The 23,751-nt window shown below is 44.2% G+C and overlaps 1 protein-coding gene and 1 long non-coding RNA gene across 3 annotated transcripts in view; one reads left to right on the top strand and one right to left on the bottom strand.

Moving 5' to 3' along the window:
* Window positions 1-11,818, top strand: part of TACR1 (tachykinin receptor 1) — a 144,246-nt gene extending 132,428 nt beyond the window's left edge. The window contains exons 3-5 of the mRNA XM_077843041.1: window positions 5,046-5,196; window positions 7,125-7,321; window positions 8,777-11,818. Coding sequence (XP_077699167.1) covers window positions 5,046-5,196; window positions 7,125-7,321; window positions 8,777-9,068 — 640 coding nt within the window. The 3' untranslated portion in view covers window positions 9,069-11,818. The remainder of the gene's footprint in view (window positions 1-5,045; window positions 5,197-7,124; window positions 7,322-8,776) is intronic.
* LOC144280707 (uncharacterized) lies at window positions 1,120-23,705 on the bottom strand. Of its 2 annotated transcripts, XR_013349103.1 has the most exons (3): window positions 20,916-23,705; window positions 8,993-9,169; window positions 1,120-1,885 (listed from the first exon to the last, which is right to left on the bottom strand). It is a non-coding gene; the product is annotated as an uncharacterized LOC144280707 (long non-coding RNA). The 2 variants fall into 2 exon arrangements; XR_013349102.1 differs by lacking the exon at window positions 20,916-23,705 and having other exon boundaries at window positions 8,993-12,800.
* Between the last annotated feature and the right edge of the window lie 46 nt (window positions 23,706-23,751).

Raw genomic sequence — 23,751 nt, 5'->3', positions numbered from 1 at the left:
CCAAACAACATCATCCACAGAAAGTCACGCATAAACCCAGCAAAGCAGTCACTTGTTACAGTAAAGCAGAAACTCCCAAGCCCTGTCCTCTCAGCCCCCTTCCTCCCCGGAGACCTCAGGGCACCAAGAGCCTCCATGAAGTGCATTAGAAGATGTACTGGATACTGTTGAATAAACCCATGTATCTGATTTCAAATGCTGGGGATTTTTTCAGAGACCGGAACTGTTGGTGCTTGAACAATGAGATGACTCCAGATAGTGAACCATTGGTGAACCTGGATTAGAGAGCATTAAGGACAGGCAAATCTGCAGGATTTGGGGTGGCACAGTCTGTATTCAGCAAGTTTATCCTGTAAAATGTGCTGCTTAGAGGAGTGACCGGGAGGGAACAAAGACATGATTTCTTTGTGTGCACCTACCTTCTGAGTACAGATAAGTCCCCTGACAGAATTTAATGATCAGAATCCATGCACACATCTCATCAAGTGGGAGCCATGCCATCCCTGCTGTCACAGCCTCTTGCTGTCACTCCTGGTTCTCTCTCTGACTCACGTCTGAGGCATCCCTGACCCCTCTTCTCTTCTCCTAAGGCTGATATTAACTCTGAGAACTGATAAAACCCTGCTTGGCAGGAACCTAGGGAATATCAGAATTGAACACCAAAAAATAGCATAGAGCCACACATAATAAGATTACATAAGGTTCCATCGGCCAACTCTCTAAAATAATGATTTTGGCATAAAAAATTACAAAACAGGATTATCTCCAATTAACCACAAGGATATGGTAAAATTTCTCCAAGAAGGTGTCAAGATGGAAGAAATGTATTTATTTTCATATTCTCAGCTGATGGAATTCATTCATTTGGCTGAGAGCCATTTAGGAGTTTTGATAACTCAGACATTGTTTGGATTGAGTATTTGCAATTTCTATGTAAAGGGGATTTATCTGAGCAAGATTTAGGGGGATGCATTTAACCTTTGATCCCATCCAAGAATCAAACTTATAGGTTGGTTTGTTCTTTTATGATTTTGGAAAGGGAGGTTGTCAAGGGGTTCCTGGATGAAGCAAATAACTGTCCATCTGGAGACTTAAGACCCCAGCTCCACTAGAATGCTCTTAATGGAATTTTTAAAATAAATTTATTGCAATAAAATACATATAAGAGAAAATGTACCATTATACATTCACAGTGTTGTCACAACCATTACCAAGATCCATTCTCAGAACTTTTCCATCATCCTAGATTCTGTACTTATTATCCTATTCCCTCTCCTCAGCCCCTGGCAACCTTTATTCCACTTTCTATCTCTATGAATTTGATTATTCTAGATATTTCATATAAGTGGAATTATACAACATTTGTCCTCTTATGTCTGGCTTATTCACTTAACATAACGTTTACAAGGTTCATCCATGTTGTCCCAGGTATCAGAACTTCATTCCTGTTTTGTGGATGAATAATATTCCAACATTAAGTGTATACCACATTTGGTTTATTTATTCAACTTCTGAGGGCCATTTGAGTTGTTTCCACCTTTTGGTTATGGTGAGTAGTGCTGCAATGAGCACTGGTGCACAAGTATCTACTCCTGGGTATATATCTAGAAGTGAAATTGCTGAGTCATAATCCTATGTTATTCTTAATTATCCCTGTTTTACAATGGACAAGTTAATGCACTACCTGATTGTAATACTTTTTAACTAGAATTAAGTCCATACTTTTTGTTGTTTACAAATAAATAAGAAAATTACTTTTCCTTCTTTAAAATAAGAAAAAAAGAGGCCAGGAGCTCCTGGGTAGCTCAGTTGGTTAAGCGTCCAACTCTCCATCTCAGAGTCGTGAGTTCAAGCCCCGAACTGGGCTCCATGCCCAGCGTGGAACCTACTTGGGGGAAAGAAAGAGGCTGATAAGTTAATGTTTATTGATTCAGCTTAGCATTTTCATAATGGTCTGATCTGATCTGTGATTTTCTAAAGGGCACTTTGTTTTAAAGTATAGGTTTTATTTTCTATTCAGGTATGGTGAAGCCAATAGATGAGGACATGATTGCCATTGAAAAGATAGTTTACTACTCACAGTTCCCAGGACAAAGGAGCAGGCGAGCCATGCAGGGCCACAGGCAGAGAGAGAGCATGGGGGGACGTCAGGAAAGCCTTTATTGTGTGTTCCAGAGAAGGAATGGGTGAGGCAGGGTAAACAGGCTTAGAATTGGCTAGTTTGAATCATTTCCTTGGGTTCCACGCCCCTGACTGAGGTGGCCCTGGAGTGACTATGGCAGCTGGATAGGATCCCACACAGTAAAAGCCCCTGAGAAAACAGGTGGGTGGGGGTGTATGGGCCCTGGGTTGGTTAGTTGGCATATGAAAGGCACACTAGCAGGAATTATCTCTAGGAATCAACTAGCCCAAAGAGGGATGGTCCTTTCCAAGTCAGCAAGGCCCAGACCTCAAAGTGTCAGACACAGAAATTTAAAAATATGGCTAACACGCACTTTGGTGAAGTCATAAAATCTCAAACAATGGGATTCCAACGGGCTTGCAGACCTTGGACCTGAAACAGTACTTCTCAGTGCTAACCATGTGCCAGAATAACTTGGAGAATTTTCTCAACTGTGGTTTCCTGCTCCTACACCCAAGGCCAATTAAATGTGCGTCTCTGAGCACTGATCATTTTAAAAGCTCTCCTGGTGATTCTCATATGATTCTGGGCTTGAGAACCATTGGTTTAGGACAGTGTTTCTCAAAATCTGAACCTGGACCACAGCAGCAGCGTGGCCTGGGAATTTGTTATAAATGCAGATTCTCAGGGGACACCTGGGTGGCTCAGTTGGTTAAGCGTTGGACTTTGGCTCAGGTCATGTTCTCAGGTTCCTGGGATGAAGCCCTGAGTCAGACTCCCTACTCCCTCTCTCTGCCCCCTTAACTTTTGCACTCTCTCCCTCTCAAATAAATAAATAAAATCTTTTAAAAATAATAAATAAAAAATAAATGCAGATTCTAAGGCGCTCCCCACAGACCTGCTAAATGGAAAAGTCTAGGTGCGGTCCAGCCCTTTGCATTTGAACAAGCACCCCAGGTGACTCTGAAGCTGGCTCAAGTTTGGGAACCACTGGTCCAGGGTAAGGAGCATAGGTGACAACTGCAGGGTCCTCCTGTCATGTCCCTGACTCCCATAGGGATGCTCAGCACTCTGAGGCACTGGCCCCACAAAGCTCAGCTAATGTGCTTAGATCACCAATCAAGTGTCAGTCTGCATAAAGCAGGACTGTTCTTCCAGGTAGGAGGAGCAGGTGTAACCTCGAGGTTCCCATGGTCTCCCTGCCCTCAAATCTCAAATGGCAACTAAGGCAAGCAGGAGGAAAGGCTGAGGTCAGGTAGAAACCTCAGTAGGCACTCACTGCCCTGGTGGCTGGAGAACCCAGAGGCTCCCAGAGGTGACAATCGAGGAGGGACCTAACAAGATTGGAGCAGCCTATCTGCACAAAATGGATGCGCTCAGCACTCTGCTTTGTCAAATCTGTGGTGCATTGCTTGAAAGCTCTTCAAATGTCTTCAAGTTGCAAATTTTAATATTCAGAGGAGGCTAAATAAGTAGTAAAACTATGGGGCTTTGCAAAGAAGTGATTGAAAACATAGTATCGGTAAAGGAGAAATTAAGTGAATAAGTGGGTTTTCCTTATTGAGAAAAGAAATAATTTCAGAGAATAAGCATAAACAGAGTGGAAGAAAATACCATTGGGTGACTTTTCTCCAGGGACAAGAAGCTGGTTCTGGGGTTATAGTCCTGCCGCCTTATCCCAGCTCCTCTTTTTACCAGCTGTGATTTGGGGAAAGTTAATTAAATTCTAAACTTCAGCTTCCTCATCTATAAAATGGGATTATGATGGTAACTATTTAATCATTTGTTTTAAGTATCAAATAAGAATAATGGTAGTTAAGTGCTTGGCATTTCACTCTTCACTAAATAAAATCTAACTACCATTTCTGCTATTAATACCATCATTAGCATTATTATTATTAGCACAGTGATCTAGAGTGAACTCCCCAAAATATTAGCCATTCCCACTATTATTAGTAGTTAATATTAAGAGACTGAGCCTCTTCATTAAGCCCATATCAGGAAAAAAGAACTATAACTAGCCAGACATACCAGACCCCCCTGAGAAAAACATCCTTTCTCAAATTAAAAAAAAAAAAAATGATTTGAGTGTCCTACTTAGGAAGACCCTTGCCTTAAACAGAATAAGATAAGGTATGCTGTTGTAACAAACTTCAAAATCTCAGTGATTTAACATCGCAAAGGTTTCTTTCTGCCTATGTCTCAGTCAAACTCAAGTCAGTTGGTATCTGTCCTGCAAGATGTAACTGAGACCCAGAAAGTTTCCATCCGGAGATATATTTTTAAGGGCCTGGCTTAGAAGCGGCTTATACTTTGTGGCTTTCATCCACTGATCCTGGTTGTAAAATAAATTTAATCTCTCTCCTCCAAGCTAATTATTCTTATACTTGTGAATCCACTTATCATGCAGAATGGATGAGAGCTCACCAGCCCTCCAGTGGTTCTCATCTGGATGTATAAGTTGGTCTGCACTCCTATACCAAAACTGAGCCTAAATGTAATCTGACTAGTATGAACCCAATGGTACAACCACCTCCTGCATTCTAGAGAGTATACTTCTTTTAATGCAGCCGAGGGTGCATTTTTTTTTTTTTTTTGGAGGGAGAATGTACGGAATATTGACCTTACTTTCAACTAATATTGTCATAGGTATACAATGGATTCAATTCCTTTTTGTCAATGTTTATTCTTCTTTCCAATCTCAACAGGAATCTCTATTATAGAATGAGTCCACAAGAAAAACATAACTTGAAGAGATTTGCTTTCTTTAGTTTATCCATTCATGTATCACCCAACCATCCAATGTGGGCAGCAAGCCTCCCTGGGGCGTGCCTTATCATCCAAATGCTGAGAAAGGTAGTTGTCAAGCCTTGACCGCCCCTGTTATTTCTTAGACCGACCTCTCCCATCCTCCTTGTTGCAGGTACCACATCTGCGTAACTGTGTTGATCTACTTCCTCCCCTTGCTGGTGATTGGCTATGCATACACAGTAGTGGGAATCACCCTGTGGGCCAGCGAGATCCCTGGGGACTCCTCTGACCGTTACCACGAGCAGGTTTCCGCCAAGCGCAAGGTAAGCAAAGAGCAAGCAGCACCTGACCCACCCTGGTGCAGGCAATAAGCTGGCAGGCAGATGCGCCCCAGAGCCTCAGGAGGCCCAGAGGCCACAGGCACAAAACATCCCTGGGGTCTGTGGGATAGTGGAGTGGAGGGGAGGGGAGGGAATGTGTGGCCAGGGAGGGAAGATCTCTCTTCATCATATTTGTAGCTTAGGCCTACCCGTACAGGCAGCAACCGCTTAGTTATTGCCTTACGAGCAATTGCAATACACACACGCACACACACACTTAACTACAAAAGCATTAAAGAGCTAGTAAGTCCTCTTTTATTATTAGAGTTTGACAAAATAATGCAGTCACTTGATTCAAACTTCAAAAAGTATTAAAAGGAGGGGCAGGACCTGGGCGGCTCAGTGGTTGAGCATCTGCCTTCGGCCCAGGGTGTGATCCCGGGGTCCTGGGATTGAGTCCCACATCGGGCTCCCCATGGGGAGTCTGCTTCTCCTTCTGCCTGTGTCTCTGCTTCTCTCTGTGTCTCTCATGAATAAATAAATATTAAAAGGAACAAAACTAGTGATGGAGAACAGACTAGGGGTTGCCAGGAATTATACTGAGGGGAGAGTCTGCCTATAAAAGTGTAGCATGAGTGAGTTTCTTTGTGGTGATGGATCAATTCTGCAACCTAATTGTGGTGAGGTCTTCACCATCTATCCATGTGACACAATTTCATAGAACCATACACACACATACACACACACACAAATGAGTGCATGCAAAAGCTGGCAAAATCCAAATACAGTCTGAAGTTGCTTTAATAGTGCTGTACTAATGTTGATTTCCTGGTTTTAATCACCTGCTAGTGTCATGTAAGATGATCTCCCTGGAGGTACCTGGGAACTCGGTACTACTGTTGCAAGTTCATGGGAATCTCAAATTATTTCAAAATTAAAAGTCCAAAGATATATTGAGTCTTACCATGAAAGGGCTCCCTCCTTTCTAGGTCTCCCATCTACCCAGTTCCCAACTCATGTACGCACGCCCCTCCCCACACACACAGACACACAGACTACTGTGACCACTGTTATTTGTTATTAATCCATCTAGACATTACAATGCATTTATAAGTCAAATAAATATATATTCTTTTCTTTTGTACACAATACATATGTTTTCCCCTCACTTTTTTCACTTAACAATATCCACAAGATCTTTGAAAAACAGTGTATCAAGAGCTTTCTTATTTTTTTCTCTTTTGGTACCTCTTTACATATAGTATTTCATTGTGTGAATGCTAGTTAGTTTTTCTCTTAAGATTTCTTGAAGATAAAAAGGAACAGGTTACATCACCCACTGTTCAAAGAACCTTTTAAATCCCGTTTAACCATCTGGTACTCCCTAGCTGCAGCTGTCCAGGCCCCTCCCTTCCCCTTCCTTCCCCAGATACTGCCCTGGCCCTTCGTCCCCCTACCCGACCCCAGCTGCTTCCTCCCCCTTCCTGGATTTCTCCCATTCCCCTGGATCTACCCTCCTTTGGCTTCTCCAGTCACTGCCAAAAGGATATATAACACAGAGGTTCTCAAACATGAACATGTCTCAGAATCATCGAAGGGCTTGTCAGACACAGAATTCTGGATCTCACTCCCTGCGTTTCTGATTCTGTAAGTGTGGGATGGGGTCCCAGCATGCACATTTCTGACAAGTTCCTAAATGATGGTTACAAAGCTGTTCCTAGAACCACACTCTGAGAACTACTGACATAATCAAAGTCCCTTGGTACCACATATAAATGGTCCTTCCTCCTCCTCCTCCTGGAAAGGAGTTATTATAAATACTTCCCACCCCATACTGCACTGTGTGCAGTGAGGTGATGGGAGAAGAGAGAAAGTAACCATGAGGAAAGGTGGGTGTGCTGGTGGTCTCACCTGTCTCACCCTCTTGCCAGGTGGTCAAGATGATGATTGTCGTGGTATGCACCTTTGCCATCTGCTGGCTGCCCTTCCACATCTTCTTCCTCCTGCCTTACATCAACCCTGATCTCTACCTGGAGAAGTTTATTCAGCAGGTCTACCTGGCCATCATGTGGCTGGCCATGAGCTCCACCATGTACAACCCCATCATCTACTGCTGCCTCAACGACAGGTGAGGACCTCATCCCTCATACTCTCTCCAGAGGTAACAAGATCACATGTCTCTAGAGCAGCCAACCATTCAACCTAAATGAGCAAAACCTCTGTGATACAAGAGGGAGTGGCGAGGACTGCAGCAAAAAATTACTACACTACTCAATCCTTACTAGTTTTCGCCAGGCAGAATTACGAACCCAAAGTAGACTTTTTTTTTTTTCTTTTCCAAGAAGAACCAGAAATCCATATTTTTGTGTGAGGTCTTCTGACTTTTGAACACTGGCAACTAAGGTAGGAGGGGTGGGAGTGCACATTAAAAAAATAATCTCTGTCACTGATGTATATAAATAGGTCTGCAAGCTGGATCTAGTTCACAGACTGTGAATTGGTTCACTCTGCCCTACGGATCCACGCACAGGGGGCTGTGCATGCAAGGAGGGAGACAGAGGGGGAGTCAGAGGGAGTCACACACATATACACACACACATACACAGATTGAAGGCACCAGAATACTATTCTCCACGGGAGAATCTCCATCGTTTCCCTTCACCGGTCTCTCACTTTCTGCTTCCCATCCCATCATACCATCTAGGCAGCTTTACCCAGTTTCTCCTAGCAGTTCCAGCAGGTCAGGGTAAGCAAAAGGGCCCTGATCTGGGCCTCCTTGGTCAGGAAAGCTATCCTGGCAGAAGAAGCCAATCTTGGACAAGTGAGAGAAGGGAACTGTGGTCAGTAATAGGGAATTCAGGTGAGTGTGCAGAGTCCCCAAAAGGGAGCTGGGATGCCAGGGTGGCAGCTCAGTCTGTCAGCTGGAGCACCTTCCCCACCTTCTCACCTCTCTGTGGGAAAGGGGGCAGAAATAAAGTGCTTGTCACAGTCTTTCTAGCCTTCTGTCTTCAGCCTATAAAGTGCTGTGAATTTAGTGGCTGCCATTCTCTTGAAAGTGTCCACACATTCCCAGATGCATCAGGCTTCTTCAGAGAGCCTGATGACCTGCCTAAATGCTCTTGGGCTAAATATCCCAGGATGCCTTTAGGTAAAGGCTGATTCTCCCTATTTATCAAACAGGGAAACTGAGGCACATTGAAAGGACATGACTGAAGTCAATCTTGGTCATCAGGCTACTTGAGGGAAAGGAGTCCTGAATGTGTGTTTACTGCCCGGTGACTAGCACAGTACCGTGCACGGAATAAACACTTGGCTAATGCTTCTGTGAACTGATCCTGTGTGGGCTGAGGTGGCACCAGTAGAGGCCATGGAGTCCAGGGGTGGCCCTCAGTCAACACCTGCATTTCGCGGGACTCTGGGGTTTAGTCCTGGATCATACCTTGATGACTGGCATTCCGATAGTTTTGGCCTTACTGTGTTCAGCTGTCAGTGTAAAGACTAATAATGGAGAGTCAGGCTGGGGGACTCTGGCGGGTGAAGGAGCCGTCCCCCAGGGTCACCTCTCCATGTGCTCTCTCACCAGGTTCCGTCTGGGCTTCAAACATGCCTTCCGGTGCTGCCCCTTTATCAGCGCCGGCGACTACGAGGGGCTTGAAATGAAATCCACCCGGTACCTCCAAACCCAGGGCAGCGTGTATAAAGTCAGCCGCCTGGAGACCACCGTCTCCACCGTGGTGGGGGCCCATGAGGAGGAGCTAGAGGATGGTCCCAAGACCACACCCTCATCCCTGGACCTCACCTCCAACGGTTCCTCTCGCAGTGACTCCAAGACCATGACCGAGAGCTTCAGCTTCTACTCCAACATGCTCTCCTAGACCCCAGGTCTTCCAACATGCTCTCCTAGACCCCAGGTCTTCAGCAGGGGCAGCCACCACCATCTGTGTCTTGCTTCTTCATGCATGGATAATGCCTTGATCTAGAAACCATCAGAAACATCCTCACGTTGAGGCTTGTGAAAAAGGTCAGAATGTTTTAGGGAAAGCATCCCACCCTGAGTTAAAAAACAAAAACAAACAAACAAAAAAAAACTGGATTCTTCTATGACTTTGCCATCCCCCATGCTGTGTGACCCAAGGCAAATCATTGAACTTCCCTGAGCTTGTAAAATGGCAAGGTAGGGCTTAATATTCCCTGCAATCCATTCCATATTCTAAAATTAACTTTGGTTGTATGTGGGGGTTCATTCTAGGATGATTCCTGTAGCACCTGGATTTGCCCAGATCCCCTGCCTGACCTGAGTGAAGCTGTCCCCAGTCAGGCTCAGATTACCCTCTTTTAGCTGGTGGAGCACATCATCACATCCACCTTCACTTGACAGGGTGAACAAAAGAAGGAACTGCACAAAATCTGAAGGCAAGATTTAACTCCGTCTTCTAAGCATCTATGAAAAGGAAGCATGGATGCCTTCCTTTAGGCACCTCAGCATTTCAGTGCACAGAAACATCTTGAAGTTGAGAACCTCAGGTTCATCTGCGTTATGTCCCGAGGGACTGTGGTGAACACCAGTACGGCAGGTTATGTCCACTAATGCCAGCTAGTGTCTGCTACAGACCAAGAGTCGAGAGGCCTGCTCCATACTTAATCTATCTGAGCCTCTTTACTTATTTGTAAAACTGTGGGCTGAACTAGATAACCTAAGTATCCCTTTTAACATGCAGTGGTTTGAGGATTGCATGAGGGTTTTTTTATTTCACCAAAAATTGGTGGTCTCAAGAAGAATAGGAAGAGCAAATCTAGTGACTTATTATCCAGTTCCTACAGAGTAGCAACTGCTAGAATGGGTCAATATCCATATCAAACATTCTCTGATTGATCCTAAAACCATGAGTACTTTCCTGCTTCTGGAACATTTTGGTCTTTGACAGAGCAGAGGACTTCATGTCAAAGCCTGAATCTCCCTATGAGGTGTTAACAGGCCAAGTCCCATGGCTAGAGAGGCCATCAAGGAAGATAGACACATGGTCTCCCTGCCCTGGCCTTTTGAGGTATCTTAGGGCAGGGACACTAATGCAGTCTTAGCTTTATACTAGCATAAGGTATGTGCTCAGATGAGGTTTCCAGCAGGTGAGCACACAGTTTCTTTCTGCCCTTCAGATTTATGTGTTGTCCAGATGTGGCTGAAAGCAGAAGTCTCATGTGACATCCATGAATGTCCTCTTTGTGGTCTGAAGGATGGATGCACATGGGCTGCATTTGTAGTGTTGAGGGAGACCAGCACAGCCCCCGGGCTTCCCAGCCTTTACCAGCTATGCGGGCTATAGCCCTACCAGGACACTGGCAGGCCTGGGGAAGTTGTATAGCAACAGCATAAGCCAGAACAACCCAAGAGCCATATTCTGCAAAGCAGCATGAGGATTAAATAAATAAACTAAATAAAGCCAGCTCAATGCAGATATATGAATGAAAGACATAATTTAGGGGCAAAAAAAAAAAAAAATCAATGCCCAAAGCATTCATCATACTTCCAATGAAGAATCATACCATGCGTGGGTTATTCACTCCAGAGGGGTACATAAGGAACCAGCATGATTATGAGACATACCTAAGAAGAAAGTATCAAGGAATTGGATACATCCTCTCTTATCAAAGAGGCAAGGGATGAATTCAACAAGGATTTATTGATTACCTTCTCTGTGCTTATCCCTGAACTGGGGATGCAATGCTCCTTCCACTCTTGAGGAAGCTGCTAGTCTGGCTGTGGCTAACTCACCTGTCCTAGGGGGTCCAGACTGCCCACCAGGCACAGAGGCCCCGAGAAGCACATTCTCCCCAGGATTCTAAAGACCCACGCTCAACCTGGGTACTCAAGCCAAAAGCTGGGACCTTCAGAGGGCCTATTGCAATAAGTCAGTCCAGGGCACCTGAAGGCATGTGTTTGGAGAGCATCGTCACTGCACATAATAAGGAGAAGATTGGATGGTTGTGGCTCATTCAAATATAGTAGAACATCCCTGCTGGGGGCCCAGCAAGCCTTCCTCTGACCCACTGTCCACTGCCCATTGAAAAATGTTGTCAGCTCCCACATGTGCGAAACACCGTGATTTACACCGTGCATGGGTCTCGTTCTTATAGAAATGCATCACCCTGTGTTTATCTCCTGAGTGTTTTTCCTTGGTATACTGTTCAGTAATAATAGACTATAAGCTATCATGGGGCCATCTTTGTTATGTTACTTCCAAAATGTGGAATCCAGTTGCTGTCAATGTGTTATTTGTATTGTGCCAATCTCTCCTCCTCTTCATTCTGTCACAGAGAGGAGCTGATACATATCATGGACTCAAAGTTAGGTCCTAGCAATTGAGGGCTGGCTGGAAGACCTTTCTGGGAGGAACTGAAGGGCAGGAATCCTTGTCCTCCTCACCCCTACCAGAATTCAAAGACACACTAGAATGTACTTTCTCTTAGAAGGATTAAGAGGACTCCTGAGAAAAGGGGAACTGACCTCATTGTCCTGGTTTTCAAGAAGAGTCCTAGAAGTGGACAGGGTCCATTCCTGAGAGTTCTGTTATCCAGCCTAGAATCCTGGAAAGAACTTCCATTCATAAATAAAGTATGTGTTTGACTATCTCATGACTCCATCTCATCTCCAGGGAACCTCAGGACCCTACGGGATGCTGAATGGGGTGGTATCATGAACCCTACTAATTTGCATAGCCAGAAGGATGGAACCCACACCCAACAGACTTTTAATTCTGTGACAAAATGGGTTGACAACTTGTAGGGGCTCTTTGCAGGTGAGGATCTGGGGAGGTAAGGATTGTGCAAAGTGACCAACAATGTCACCTGTGAACAAAGCTGCACCCCTGCAGGTCCTCCCAGAACAGATACCAAGACAGAGTTAGAAGTGCAAGAGATTTATTGGGGGGATACTGATAAAAGATAGAGGGGAGAGGAAGCAGGAGCAGTCAAGGGAAGCTGATAGCACTGCCCAGATCTGACACCTGTGCTGAAAGGGGGTGGGAAGGATGGGCAGGAAGAGCCTCAGACTTTGGGGCTGCTCTGAAAAGTCTCTGCTGGCCCAACAACACCAAAGTTTGCTCCTAGGGAAGCCCCACAGTGGCAGAAATGGCCAGGCCTGGCACCTTTGCCACACATGGTCACTGGCTGGGAACTCTCTGGGGAGGCAGTGGGCTGCCACTGAGCCCTGCAGTAGGTCCTGAGGCACTGCAGCTGGAAGCCAGCAGCTGACCCCCTCCCCAATTCTCCTTTGAAGGGACATCAGAGCTGGGACCCTCCCCATGACTGCCACCAGAGCTTTGGTCCAGCCCCCTGTGTTTAAAAGCACATGTCAGGAAACCATTGGCAGAATTTGAAACCTTCACAGTAATGTCTGTGAGCCTTGGCAACCTGTCTTTTACTTCCTGGGGCCACCCTGTGACACCTCACCTCTCAAAGAGCAGTAGGCAGCTGTCAGTGGACTTGCAATGACAAAGGTTGTAAAGGCATTTAAAAGAGGGAGTTTTGAGGAGAATATGGACAGTTGCCCAACATCAGATACAAATAATAAAACTGTTTCCATGTAAACCAACACATCTTAAACTGATATTCTTGTATAAGCTTCAAGGGATCTACAAACCCCTTTAAGATTCCTACAAGTCCTATGTGAGACATTGCATATGCGTGTGCGTGTGCCCAGGGGTGTGTAGTAAGAGGTACAAAACCTGAACCTTCCCCAAGAAATCATTCACCCTCCATTCTCCTGAGAAGGAGAGAAATGAAATTGTTTCCAGGACAGGAGCGAGCAGCCTTGAGACCTTCAGATACAGTGACAGGTATAAGCTGCCCTGGAGAACCCAGAGAAACTGGGAAACTGGAAACTGCTTTAGAACAAAATCAGGATTCACCTCTGACACCCAGATGAGTTAAAGCTGTAGAGCATCGTTAAAGATGTTTGAGGCAGTAAAAACACCGAATTCATGATTAACGGATGTGCTCACCCTTCTCCACGAAAAAATGAATATTTGTTCATTGAGGAAAGGCTAGCTGGAGTTGTGGGCATGCTATGGAGGATGGGTTTTCCTGTGGAAAGGCAAAGCCATTTCACGTTAGTCCTGTGTGGGCACGTGTGGCCTACAGACACGCTGCAGGTACTTAGCTTTGGAGGCCACAGCTGCCTTTGGTGATACGGCCCTGGAGCTGTGTCAGTCTCCTCCACAGGGTACACATTAATTGGTGTATGTGAGTGTACGTGAGTCAGCAGATCTCAGCTCTGGAACCTGAGGCGGGGATTTCAGTCAAGACCTCAAGCAGAGGTGGGTGAGGTGGGGGACACACCACGCATGTTCCTCTCATTCATCTTCAAAGGTGAGGGGAGCATCTGGCTGAAGAAACTGCTTTCCTGCCCCACACAGGGAGTGTTCTGAGACACCCCCATTTATCTGGACCTAGTTCAGGAAGACGGGGGAAGAAGGGGGAGAAGAAAGGGAACTGAGGGGGTGGGGTGCCTATCTTGCAAGCACCAAATCCAAAATAAGTGGTAGCGACTTTTGATCCTGGACTCCCTCTGGAGCAGAGCAGCACAGCAAGGAGAAAAGGCTGCTGATTAGGAGCAAGAGCCTAATGGATATCAGCTCTGACGTGAGCTGGCTGGGTGGCTGCCCTGGCCTGTCACTCTCCCTCTCCCATGGCGTGTTGGCAGCATGGGTCCCCCCAGCTTCAAAGATTTTCATGCAGACGGATTCAAACCCAGGTCCCCTGCACTGCATGCACATGTGTCCCTTCTCTCTTTCTGATTCTTTTTATTTCCAGTTTCCTTTTGTTCCCCACTCTTCAGTGCAACTTTGTTCCTGTCCCTGGAAGCCCTCCGGACACTCTCCCTGCTGCAATCTCTAGGATTTAATGCCACAACTCTGGAAGCCTTCCCAGTGTGCTCATCGCTAAAGAGAGGATTTGGTGCGAGAACGAGAATGCCCATCCCTAACAAATCCCCTTTCCCATCTCCCCAACCCCCTCCTTGCCTGTCCGATGTACCTGTCCACCCACACTTTCCCCTCATCCCCCAACCCCACCTCCCACTCTCCCACTTTCCTGAATTGAGCTGCTTTCAGAACAGGACTCCTGAGTTAGTCCCTACACTTAGAAGCAGCAGCTGCCATAGCAGATCCCACCTCCAGGCTGGGAGGGGAGAAGAGCAAACCCCAGAGGGCTACCAGATGCCAGTGCCATCATCTCCCAACCATGCCCATGTATGATTTGTAGAAAACATTAATGCATGAAGAGACAGAGTGGAGGGGGAGGGGGATGGCAGTGCATGCTCACTGTCCACAAAGTTCTTTTTGGCTTTGGTTGCCCCTCCCCAATCCATGCCCATTGCCCTCTTATTCCTTAACCACCCCCCAGAGGAGTACTTGTTTTTGCAGAAGAGTTACATGGGGTAAGAACTATGTCTCAAAGATGGCAGCCACCTGAACTAGTCCAGATGGTCAAAAAAAAAGATGCTGTGATGGCTATTGTGAACATCGTTTGTTTTGACTTCAGAAATTTGGGGACAACCCAAACACTTCCCCAGAAAGGGAAGCAGATCTTTTAAGTTTATTTTATACCTATAAAGATTTGGCAGCTGATAATTCAACATCATCCACTAAACCCCTGCCTGACGGTCATGATGCTGCAGGTGCCCTGCTGGGGATTTGGAAGTATACGTTTCAAGAGCACATGGTCTCTGCTCTCAAGTCCAGGGGGTAGACGGATGTTCACCAAAGCCTAGTGGGAGGAAAGTCAAAGCAGAGATGCTAGAAAGCACACTTGATGCCACACCTCACCAAATGTCACTAAAAGATCAAGAGGTCTTAAGCCCAGTGTTTTCCTGGGTGGCAATATGCACATAATCACCCCCAGGAAATGGTTGCCTGTTACCATTCACGTCCAAAGTCTCCCAAGTGTTTTTGTATCTAATGAACACTCTTATTTTTCAAGGTCATGAAGCTCCCTTATCCAATGCATCCCCCTTTCTACTCTTAATTTCAAATCCTCCTAAATCAAAAGCCCATCCCTCAGCAATCCCAGGGAATGTGACCATGGCCACCTCTGGCGCCACCTCTCACCAGTCCCACATTGGCCTAGGCCTGCTCTCTGCTGCCCTCTGGAGGACCTTTTAAAAATGCTCTATACAAAAGCTCTGCCAGCTGGTAGGGTGCTTGCTTTGAAGTGGCCTAGGAGTCCATGCCATGAGCATGATTTTCCTATACCTGGGCATTATTTGAGTTATATATCTGAGGAAAAGAAGACACATATTAGAATACACGGGGTCTGGAAATAGGGATTTGTCATTATCACTTGTGTTTCTGTTCCCACCAGTGGAACTCCAGATCTGATCGGGGAGCCAATTGTAAGACTCCACAATGGACTCCTAATGCCCATCCCCTTCTCCCGTCTCTGACCTGAGGTCCCACATTCCTAATCATGGCGTACATTCTGCTAACTCCCAGGTGCCCCACGATGGTCCTAACGCTCCAGTGGAAGCTGTCGTAATGGTAGTGTGAAGAGCAGTGGATGGCTACGCCCACCAGCCAGGAGTATGCAGAGTACAGGGCCCAGGCTCCCAGCAGCCCACTTAGAGATGCACAAGGTCCCCTTTTTAAGAAACAATACGGTTTTCTGCTGCCGCTGATGCCAAGCTGTGGCTGGGCAGGCTCAGTTGCCCACCTAGGGCAATACCTATGGAACAAGAAGCATTATTTTGCATCAGATACTTTAGGCTTATCAGGGCCACTCTTGGCTTCAGTCTACACTGGACTTGGATTTGGAACTGGACACTGTGGCTCAGAGGCATCAACCCCAGCTTTTTACCCCTATCAGATGATAGTCATGAATCTTTCTGTAGATTTCCAGGGCAAAATTCAGTCCCCATATCTCCTACAGGACTGGGCATGAATCCCCAAAAGGTGACTGGAGAAGACAGAATAGGGTCACCCACACTTCAGCTGTGTGTTCTGGGAGACCTCTCTTACTGCCCTGGCTTCAGGGTCCCACGGCCTGAACGAGGGCATGACGCTGTCAGCTAATTTTTCAAAAAGAAGATGGCATTGAGGTTCTACACCAGCACAAACTGACTCCCCAGCTATCATCTAGGCAGGATGAGTGAACAGCCCTTGCCCTTTTCTATACATCCCCCTAATGCTGGAGACCCTTGGGTCTTGAGTGTTCATGTTCCCTGGGTCACATCTGTTTACAAAATGGTGCAGGAGATGGGGCTTAGAGTAAGATACCCCCCATCTATAAATAATAGTGAAAGGGAATATAAGGGAAGGGGGAAGAAATGTGTGGGAAATATCAGAAAGGGAGACAGAACGTAAAGACTCCTAACTCTGGGAAACGAACTAGGGGTGGTAGAAGGGGAGGAGGGCGGGGGGTGGGAGTGAATGGGTGACGGGCACTGGGTGTTATTCTGTATGTTAGTAAATTGAACACCAATAAAAAATAAATTAAAAAAAAAAAGATACCCCCCCATCCCCAGGTCCTTGTCTGATAAGGAAAAGAGCATGTGAGTGAAAGCAGCAGTGTGTGCTCCAGGAAAGTTTGAAGGTTTGAAAAGTAGAAGAATGGAAAAATTGCTTCCTTCTGTCTCCCACCACAAATGTAATAATAAAGACGTTGATAAGAGGGATAACAAGTATTATGCTCTGGAACTCTTGTGCCGAGTATTTCATGGGCCTTATCAGGTTTCATCTTCACATGCCATGAAATCAATATTATTATTGTCCTTAATTTATAAGGAGGACAATGAGGCAGAGAGAGTAATTCATTCCAGGTCTCGCCAGAAGTCTCAGAGCAGGCAATCTCAAAGCCCAAGGTCTTGAACAACCCCCTGCCATCTCTTTCCTTCATCTGCCCCCAGGACTCTCACCTTTTAAAGGTGTCGAGGCCCAGGCTAGAAGGATTGCCCCAACCACACTGCCAAAATGCTAACGCAAGAGATGGTGTTTCCAGGAGCAACTTCCATAGCTCCATTAAACATTTCAAGTGATAAATTGTCTTCATAGTCTCTGTACTCATTCCTACAGTTAGGATATGTGGCCAGGCTCTAACTTTGATTTGAAGACTGCTTATCAGGGTTTTCCAGCTATAATTAATTTTGGCACATTTAGCCCTGGATGCACAGAATTCCCTAGAAATGCATTTCTCTGGAAGATAAAGCCTTCTTTTAGAAAGATAAATGTCACTGGGAAGGATAATACCTTATATTTACAGGTAACAACTTAAAAATCTGTGTCCCATCTATAAGGCCAGATTTACCTAGGTATTGGAGGTAAAGGTGGGGACCGCTGGACTGGCCATGGAAATGGTGCACAAGAGGAGAGTGTCCTGGGGCCAGCCTGAATCCATCATTATCCATAAGATTCCTGGATCATGAAGGGCAAGTTCAATACCCAAGAAAAGAAATTAGGAAGTTGAAAACTGGAGGGGCCAACTCAATTGTTTTAAAACCTAATGGGTATAAAAAATCATTTAGGGAGTTTATCAAGAGCCAGATTCCTAGCCTCATTCCCAGAGATCCTGACTTAGTAGATCTGCGTGCTAAGAAGCATATCAGTGATCATGATGTAGGCAGCCCATGGAAGCAATGGGCAGCACAAAACCTAAACAGAAAACAGATTGGAAAGTTGATGGAGAGGGGTTTTGACAAAAAGAATGAATTGTAAATAGGTGAATGGAGGGGGTTCCTAACAGATAGTCTTGCCTCACTTGATCAAGGTAGACTCTCAAAGAACTGGGCTTAAGAAGATAGTTGGGAGCAAGGTCCCAGGGTCAGTACCATAAAGAGGAGAAGGACAGTGGAGGAGATGTAAGAGGGAGTTACAACTCCATCCCCTCTTCACCTTTGCTCTGAGCCCCCATTCCCAGTGTTTCCTTCTAGCATTCCAAAACTGTCCCTCCAACACAAAGTAGCTTACTATCCTCCACCGACCTCCTGCCCCTGTTTTGGTCTTCTTTCGTGCAAGTTTGCAAAATCAGAATTAAAGTGCAGCATTTTTACTTTCCAGATTTCTAGAGATGTGCCATAGCTTCCAACTTCTGGAAGGCCCCAGTGTTGAACTGTGTCCAGCTCAGGATAGAACTGTTTTCGCTGAATTCTAAACCAATTCCCAGAGCATTTTATGGAAAAGCACTTTATTTTTATACAGTCCCCACACACATTCCAATTTTATGACTTTTTCAATTATTTACAACTTTCCCCTTATGTTCAACTCAGATTCATATCCAAGCGAAAGAAGAAGTCTATATATCAGAGCTCTGTTGTTTATGTGTACAGTGAGAGAGGAGGGGAAAGAAAGTTAATCTATAAGACAAAAGCAGCAGAAGTTGGATATATTTTCTTTTTACAACAAGAGACTATAAACCATAATTGTCTCCAATTTTATCCCTTCTTAGATAACAGACAATGTGATGTGCCACATTGTGAAGGCAGAGGCAGCACCTGGTGTGTGCTTGAGGGCAAAGGTATAGATCTCTGGATGCCCTTTCTTGGCTATATAATCAGAGCAGGACTAATTGTGAGCTTCCCCGAAACTCACCCTTTCAACAAACATTTATCATATTCCTAGAAATGTTCCTTCCTAGATGATGAGTAATTTCCAAAGAAGCAACATTGGTGTTTTTATACACCAAGGACCCTTGTGACAAATAATATGAAACTTCCTTCGGGTCTGGGCATGCCTAGTTCTTCATCCATTCATTCTTGGAACACCCACAACACACCAGGCCTTATGCTGGGCATCAGGGAGGCAACGAGAGTGAAAACAGGCATGACTCCCACTGGCAGGCAGTTTTTAGGCTAATGGAAAGACATGACATGCTGATCAAATAATCCCACAAAGGAGGGCATAATTAAAAACTGAGAAAAGGGCTATGAGAGAAAAAAATGTCCTATTACAAAGGAACTGCATCCAGCATCTAAGGGTAGGGAGGTCTTCTCCAAGAAAGTGAGGCTCTGAGGGGTGAGAGTAACCCAGACAAAGAGGAGGGAAAGAGCAACCTGAGCATGTGAATGGCACGGAGAAAGGTCTGTGATGGGAGAGAATATGGCTTATTTGAGAGACTGAAAGCACAAGCCCAGTGTGCCTGGCTGAAAGAGGGAGGAGACAAGACCAGTGTGTCTGACCGGAAGAAGGAGGAACCATAGTGGAAGGCAAGGCTGGAAGAGAAGGGGGCAGAGGAACTTGGAGACTCCTATGGGCCTCGATAAACATTATGATCTTCAGTCTTAGAGCAAAGAAAATCAGCAAAAGACTTAGGAGGTGATAGGATCGATCTGCCTTTGGAAAAGACCACTCTAGCTACACGAAGACTAGTTAGGAGGCTATTGTTAAGATTTAGGTAAGAGGAGATGGGCACGAGGGGATGGATTTGAGAAGGTTATAGCCTATATGAGAAATATTTGTTGATGGGCTTCACTGGTGATGGAGAAAGGGGAGGTTTCAAGGGTGAATTTCGTGTTTCTTACTCACGTGATTAATTGAATGATAGAGCCATTTACTGAAACACAGAACACTGGGATATCAGCTTGGGGAGAGAGGAGAGGCAGAAATATTATGAGTTGAATATGAGCTAACTTAGAGACAGCAAAGGATATATCTAGTAAGCAGATGAACATGCAGATTTGGAGCTGAGGGAGCAGACGGGGCTGAGGACATCAATTTCCAAGTCAATTATAGATGACAGTTGATGCCATGAGCATGAAGAAGCTCGCCAAGTGTGGTAGTATTGGGTAATCAACTGCAACACCTAATAGCTGGGTAGAAGAGGAGTCAGATTGTGCCGAGAGAGAGAGAAAACAACCAACAACAAGGGAATACCATGTCTCAGAAGCCAAGAATGAAAGAGAATTCTTCGAGGAAAGGATTCTGTGATGTTGAATGCTGCAAACTGAGGAAGGGGACATGGAAAAGGCCCAGTGTGTTTAATGGTGAAAAGATCAGTGGTGGCCTTAGCAAGAGCTATTTGAGTAGGGTTCTGAGATGGAAGCAGATCTCAGTGAGCTGAGGAAGAAAAATGTCTGATGAAGAAAGAGAAACCCAAACCTACAGATCTTTTCCCAAAAAGCTAATTTAGAAGAAGTGGAAGAGAAGGTGTTAGCTAGAGGGAATGTGGGACCACGGAAGGTATTTTTAATTTGTATTTGTTGTTTATTTTTTTTTGTATTTGTTGTTTAATAGAAGACACTTGGACATGATTCAATACTTACAAAGAATGATTGTTTTTGAGAAAGAGCACTTGAATATATAGGAGGAAGAAAAGAAAATTGGTAGCAATATCTGGGAAAGCAGGAGGGTGGTATGCAGAGAGCCCAGCTGAAAGATGAGAGACAAAGGATGAGGGTAGGTTAGGAGATTTGAAAGCAGGATATCAGAAAAATTCCTCTAGCTGGTTGTTTCAATTTTCTCTAAGAAGCAGGAAGCAGGGTCATCACTGGTAATGGGACAAGGAGTTGGGGCACAGAGCTTCAAGAGAGAGGTCAGGGAAGCATTCATATGATAGATTTCAAGTAGTCACTGAAGATTGTCCAGAAACTGATTCAGCCATTTTGGAGTAGTGCCTCCAAATCTACACTTGTAACAAACAACACAGTTGATTCTGAAACATGTGGTTCAGGCACCAGGCTTTGAGAAACCCAGCCAGTATTTGGTGACATGTACCCTTTTAAGCCCCCATGTAAAACTCACCATCAAGAATGGAGGACATAAGTATTTCTAAGAAGATAGTACTGGTGTACATGATGATCTGTATAATTCTATGTTCCCAGATGACTCCAGTCTCCCCAGAGGGTTATTTGACTAAGGCAGCTCTGAAGCTATTCTTGACCTTATATGAAATTGAATAAATCTTAATTCAGTTCTGAGGTAACTCAACATTAACTCAAACTTAGTCTTTTATTCTGACCTTAGGCCCTAGTTCTAATAACCCATATTATATGATAATACATGATAACCCATATGATAATACATAATCATATGTATTTTGATCCCATACCATGCCCCACTCAATCCCTCCATTCCTAGAATTACTGTAAGTTACAATATTAGTCATTATCTGGTTTATGAGAATTCCAAAGTCTGACCATCATCAAAAGGTACATACATGAATATGTACACAATTAATCTAAACTTCGAATATAATACCTAACAATACATTTCAAGCAAGATGGTTCAGAGAAAGCTTTATCAAGTTAAATTTTGGAAGAATAATGGTACAAGTTTTGAAACAGCGTGGTAACTATGAGAAGATAATCTTGCCACATAAATCATTTCCGTCTATGAATTTGAGGCCCAAGGAGGGATAAGTGAATTCCACAAAGGCCTTTTTTTCTGGTTTCTTAATGAATTGTTCTTCATTCTTTGCTTGGCCAACAAATCTCTGATTTACCTTCAAATCTCTGATCAAATGCTACTTCTTTGGAAATGTTTCTCCACACTCCTAACATTAATAGACCCCCAAACAGATTCCCAACATTATTTTCTCTCATCCCACCTTGTTCTTTTTCCTCATGGCACTGTCATAACCTGAAAAAATAAATTATTTGTATGATATTTTTAATTTTGTATCCCTGTTAGACTGTAAGTCCTACGAGGAGCCCAAGTTAGTTTTATGATCCAATCTACACCCATTTCCTAGTACAGCATTGATACAAAGGAATGATTTTAGATTAATTAGATTAGATCAATAAATATCTATTGAATAAATAATACATTAGGGAGTCAACCTTACCTCATCCTTGCTGGTTTCCAGAGCAACATGCAATGAGTGAGAGTCTAGCTGACAGTGTGACATCCAGGCAAGAGAATCTAAGGCAGTAGCTCTCAAACCTTTGTGACTGTCACTTAGTCAGAGAAAGCTACTCCAACAGAAAAAGAACCATACGGATAACACAAGCACATTTTGAGGCAATCATACAGGCGTTAACTTTAGCAATATTTTGATGCAAATATAAATCATAACACATTGTAGGATTAACCAAGCAGCCCTCAGAAAACTTTGTTAATACTTTAAATAACAATAACAGTTGCCATTTAATTGCTATCCCAGTAAACTTGGGATACTGCTAATGATAAACAGATAACAAGCCATCTCACTCTCTGGGCTTTGCAGTAACTGTGGAGGAACCAGACTTATTGGTAAAATGCTGAATTAGAATCCTCAAGAAATTCTAGTATAGTATTAATGTGAGTTTTTTTGAGTACCAAATTTTAGTAACCCTCAATAATACACCTACTAGATATTAGTAAGCAATTTACTATAAGTCTATGGAATTGCCTGCCATTTGCCTATAAGAACTTGGGGTTTTTTTATTCATTCCCTGCTCATTTAAAGGATCCTAAGGACTTACCAGATGACTAAGAATCATGTCCAAGTATTACTGGTCTAGAAGGTATACAATCCAGCCACTTCTATAGCTCCCCTCTGCTTTGTCCTTTGATCCAATGAGGACACCAGACAGCCCCACACTTGGACTACATTAGCTGTGGTTTGTGTCAACCACCTTCACTGAATTGTGTAATGTCATGCTCTTGGCTAGGGCTGTTTCAAGAACAACTAAATAGAATCCACTTCTGCATTTGCCATAGTTACTGTGAATATTATCAATGGTTCTTTACCGTGTAATTTGTATATAAATTTTATATAATCATGTTGAGGACCACAGTTAATGTTTGAGTTTACTATGTGCCACTGACAATTCTAAGGGCTTAGCATGTTTTGCTTAACTTAGTCTTTGCATATCCCTAAGGAGGAAAGTACTAGCATTAATCCATTTATTCACAATGTCACACTTTACTCCTTAATCTCTGCTTGGAGAATTTCTTTTGGAATTTATGGCCAGAAGATTTTTGACTCTATTAGGAAACTGGTATACTTCCTTCTTCCTGATCATGAGTGGTGTAGTATATACTGCTTGTTTTTTATCCCTTGATTCCAGGAAATGTGCACTTGAGTTTGGGTCTTGTACCTAGGCTGGTACCATCCTATCATTAGTACATTATTTCCACTTATTTTTCTGTATACTGACTTTCTATTTCCATTTTATCAGCCTTGTTGTCCTTGTTACTAATTGCCTCAGAACCTTTTAGAAACAAGAAAAGCAGAAATCAACTATATTAAACAAACAAAAAAATGCATATTTTGAATTTAACCTGAGAGCATTATGTCTGAGGAATCAGTGAATAGAGATTGAGAATACAACCCCACAACTTGGGATGAGTTGGGATGAGTATGAAACAATTCTGGAAGCCAAATATCTTTTCCTGAACCTTCTAGGATATGGTGGCTATTCATATACTTTAAAAAGGGAGTTATTGGATACCGTCCCTGGGAAGCTCTGAATAAAAAACTTTTTGTCCAGGTGCACCTGGGTGGCTCATTGGTTGAGCCTTTGGCTCAGGTCATGATCCCAGGGTCCTGGGATCGAGTCTTGCATCAGGCTCCCTGCAGGGAGCCTGCTTCTCCCTCTGCCTATGTCTCTGCCTCTCTCTGTGTGTCTCTCATGAATAAATAAATAAAATCTTA

Source organism: Canis aureus, chromosome 12 (genome assembly GCF_053574225.1).
Source record: "Canis aureus isolate CA01 chromosome 12, VMU_Caureus_v.1.0, whole genome shotgun sequence".
Taxonomy (NCBI): Eukaryota; Metazoa; Chordata; class Mammalia; order Carnivora; family Canidae; genus Canis; species Canis aureus.
The sequence above is the reverse complement of the archived record's forward strand: the minus strand, read 5'-3'. Positions and strand labels throughout refer to the sequence as shown.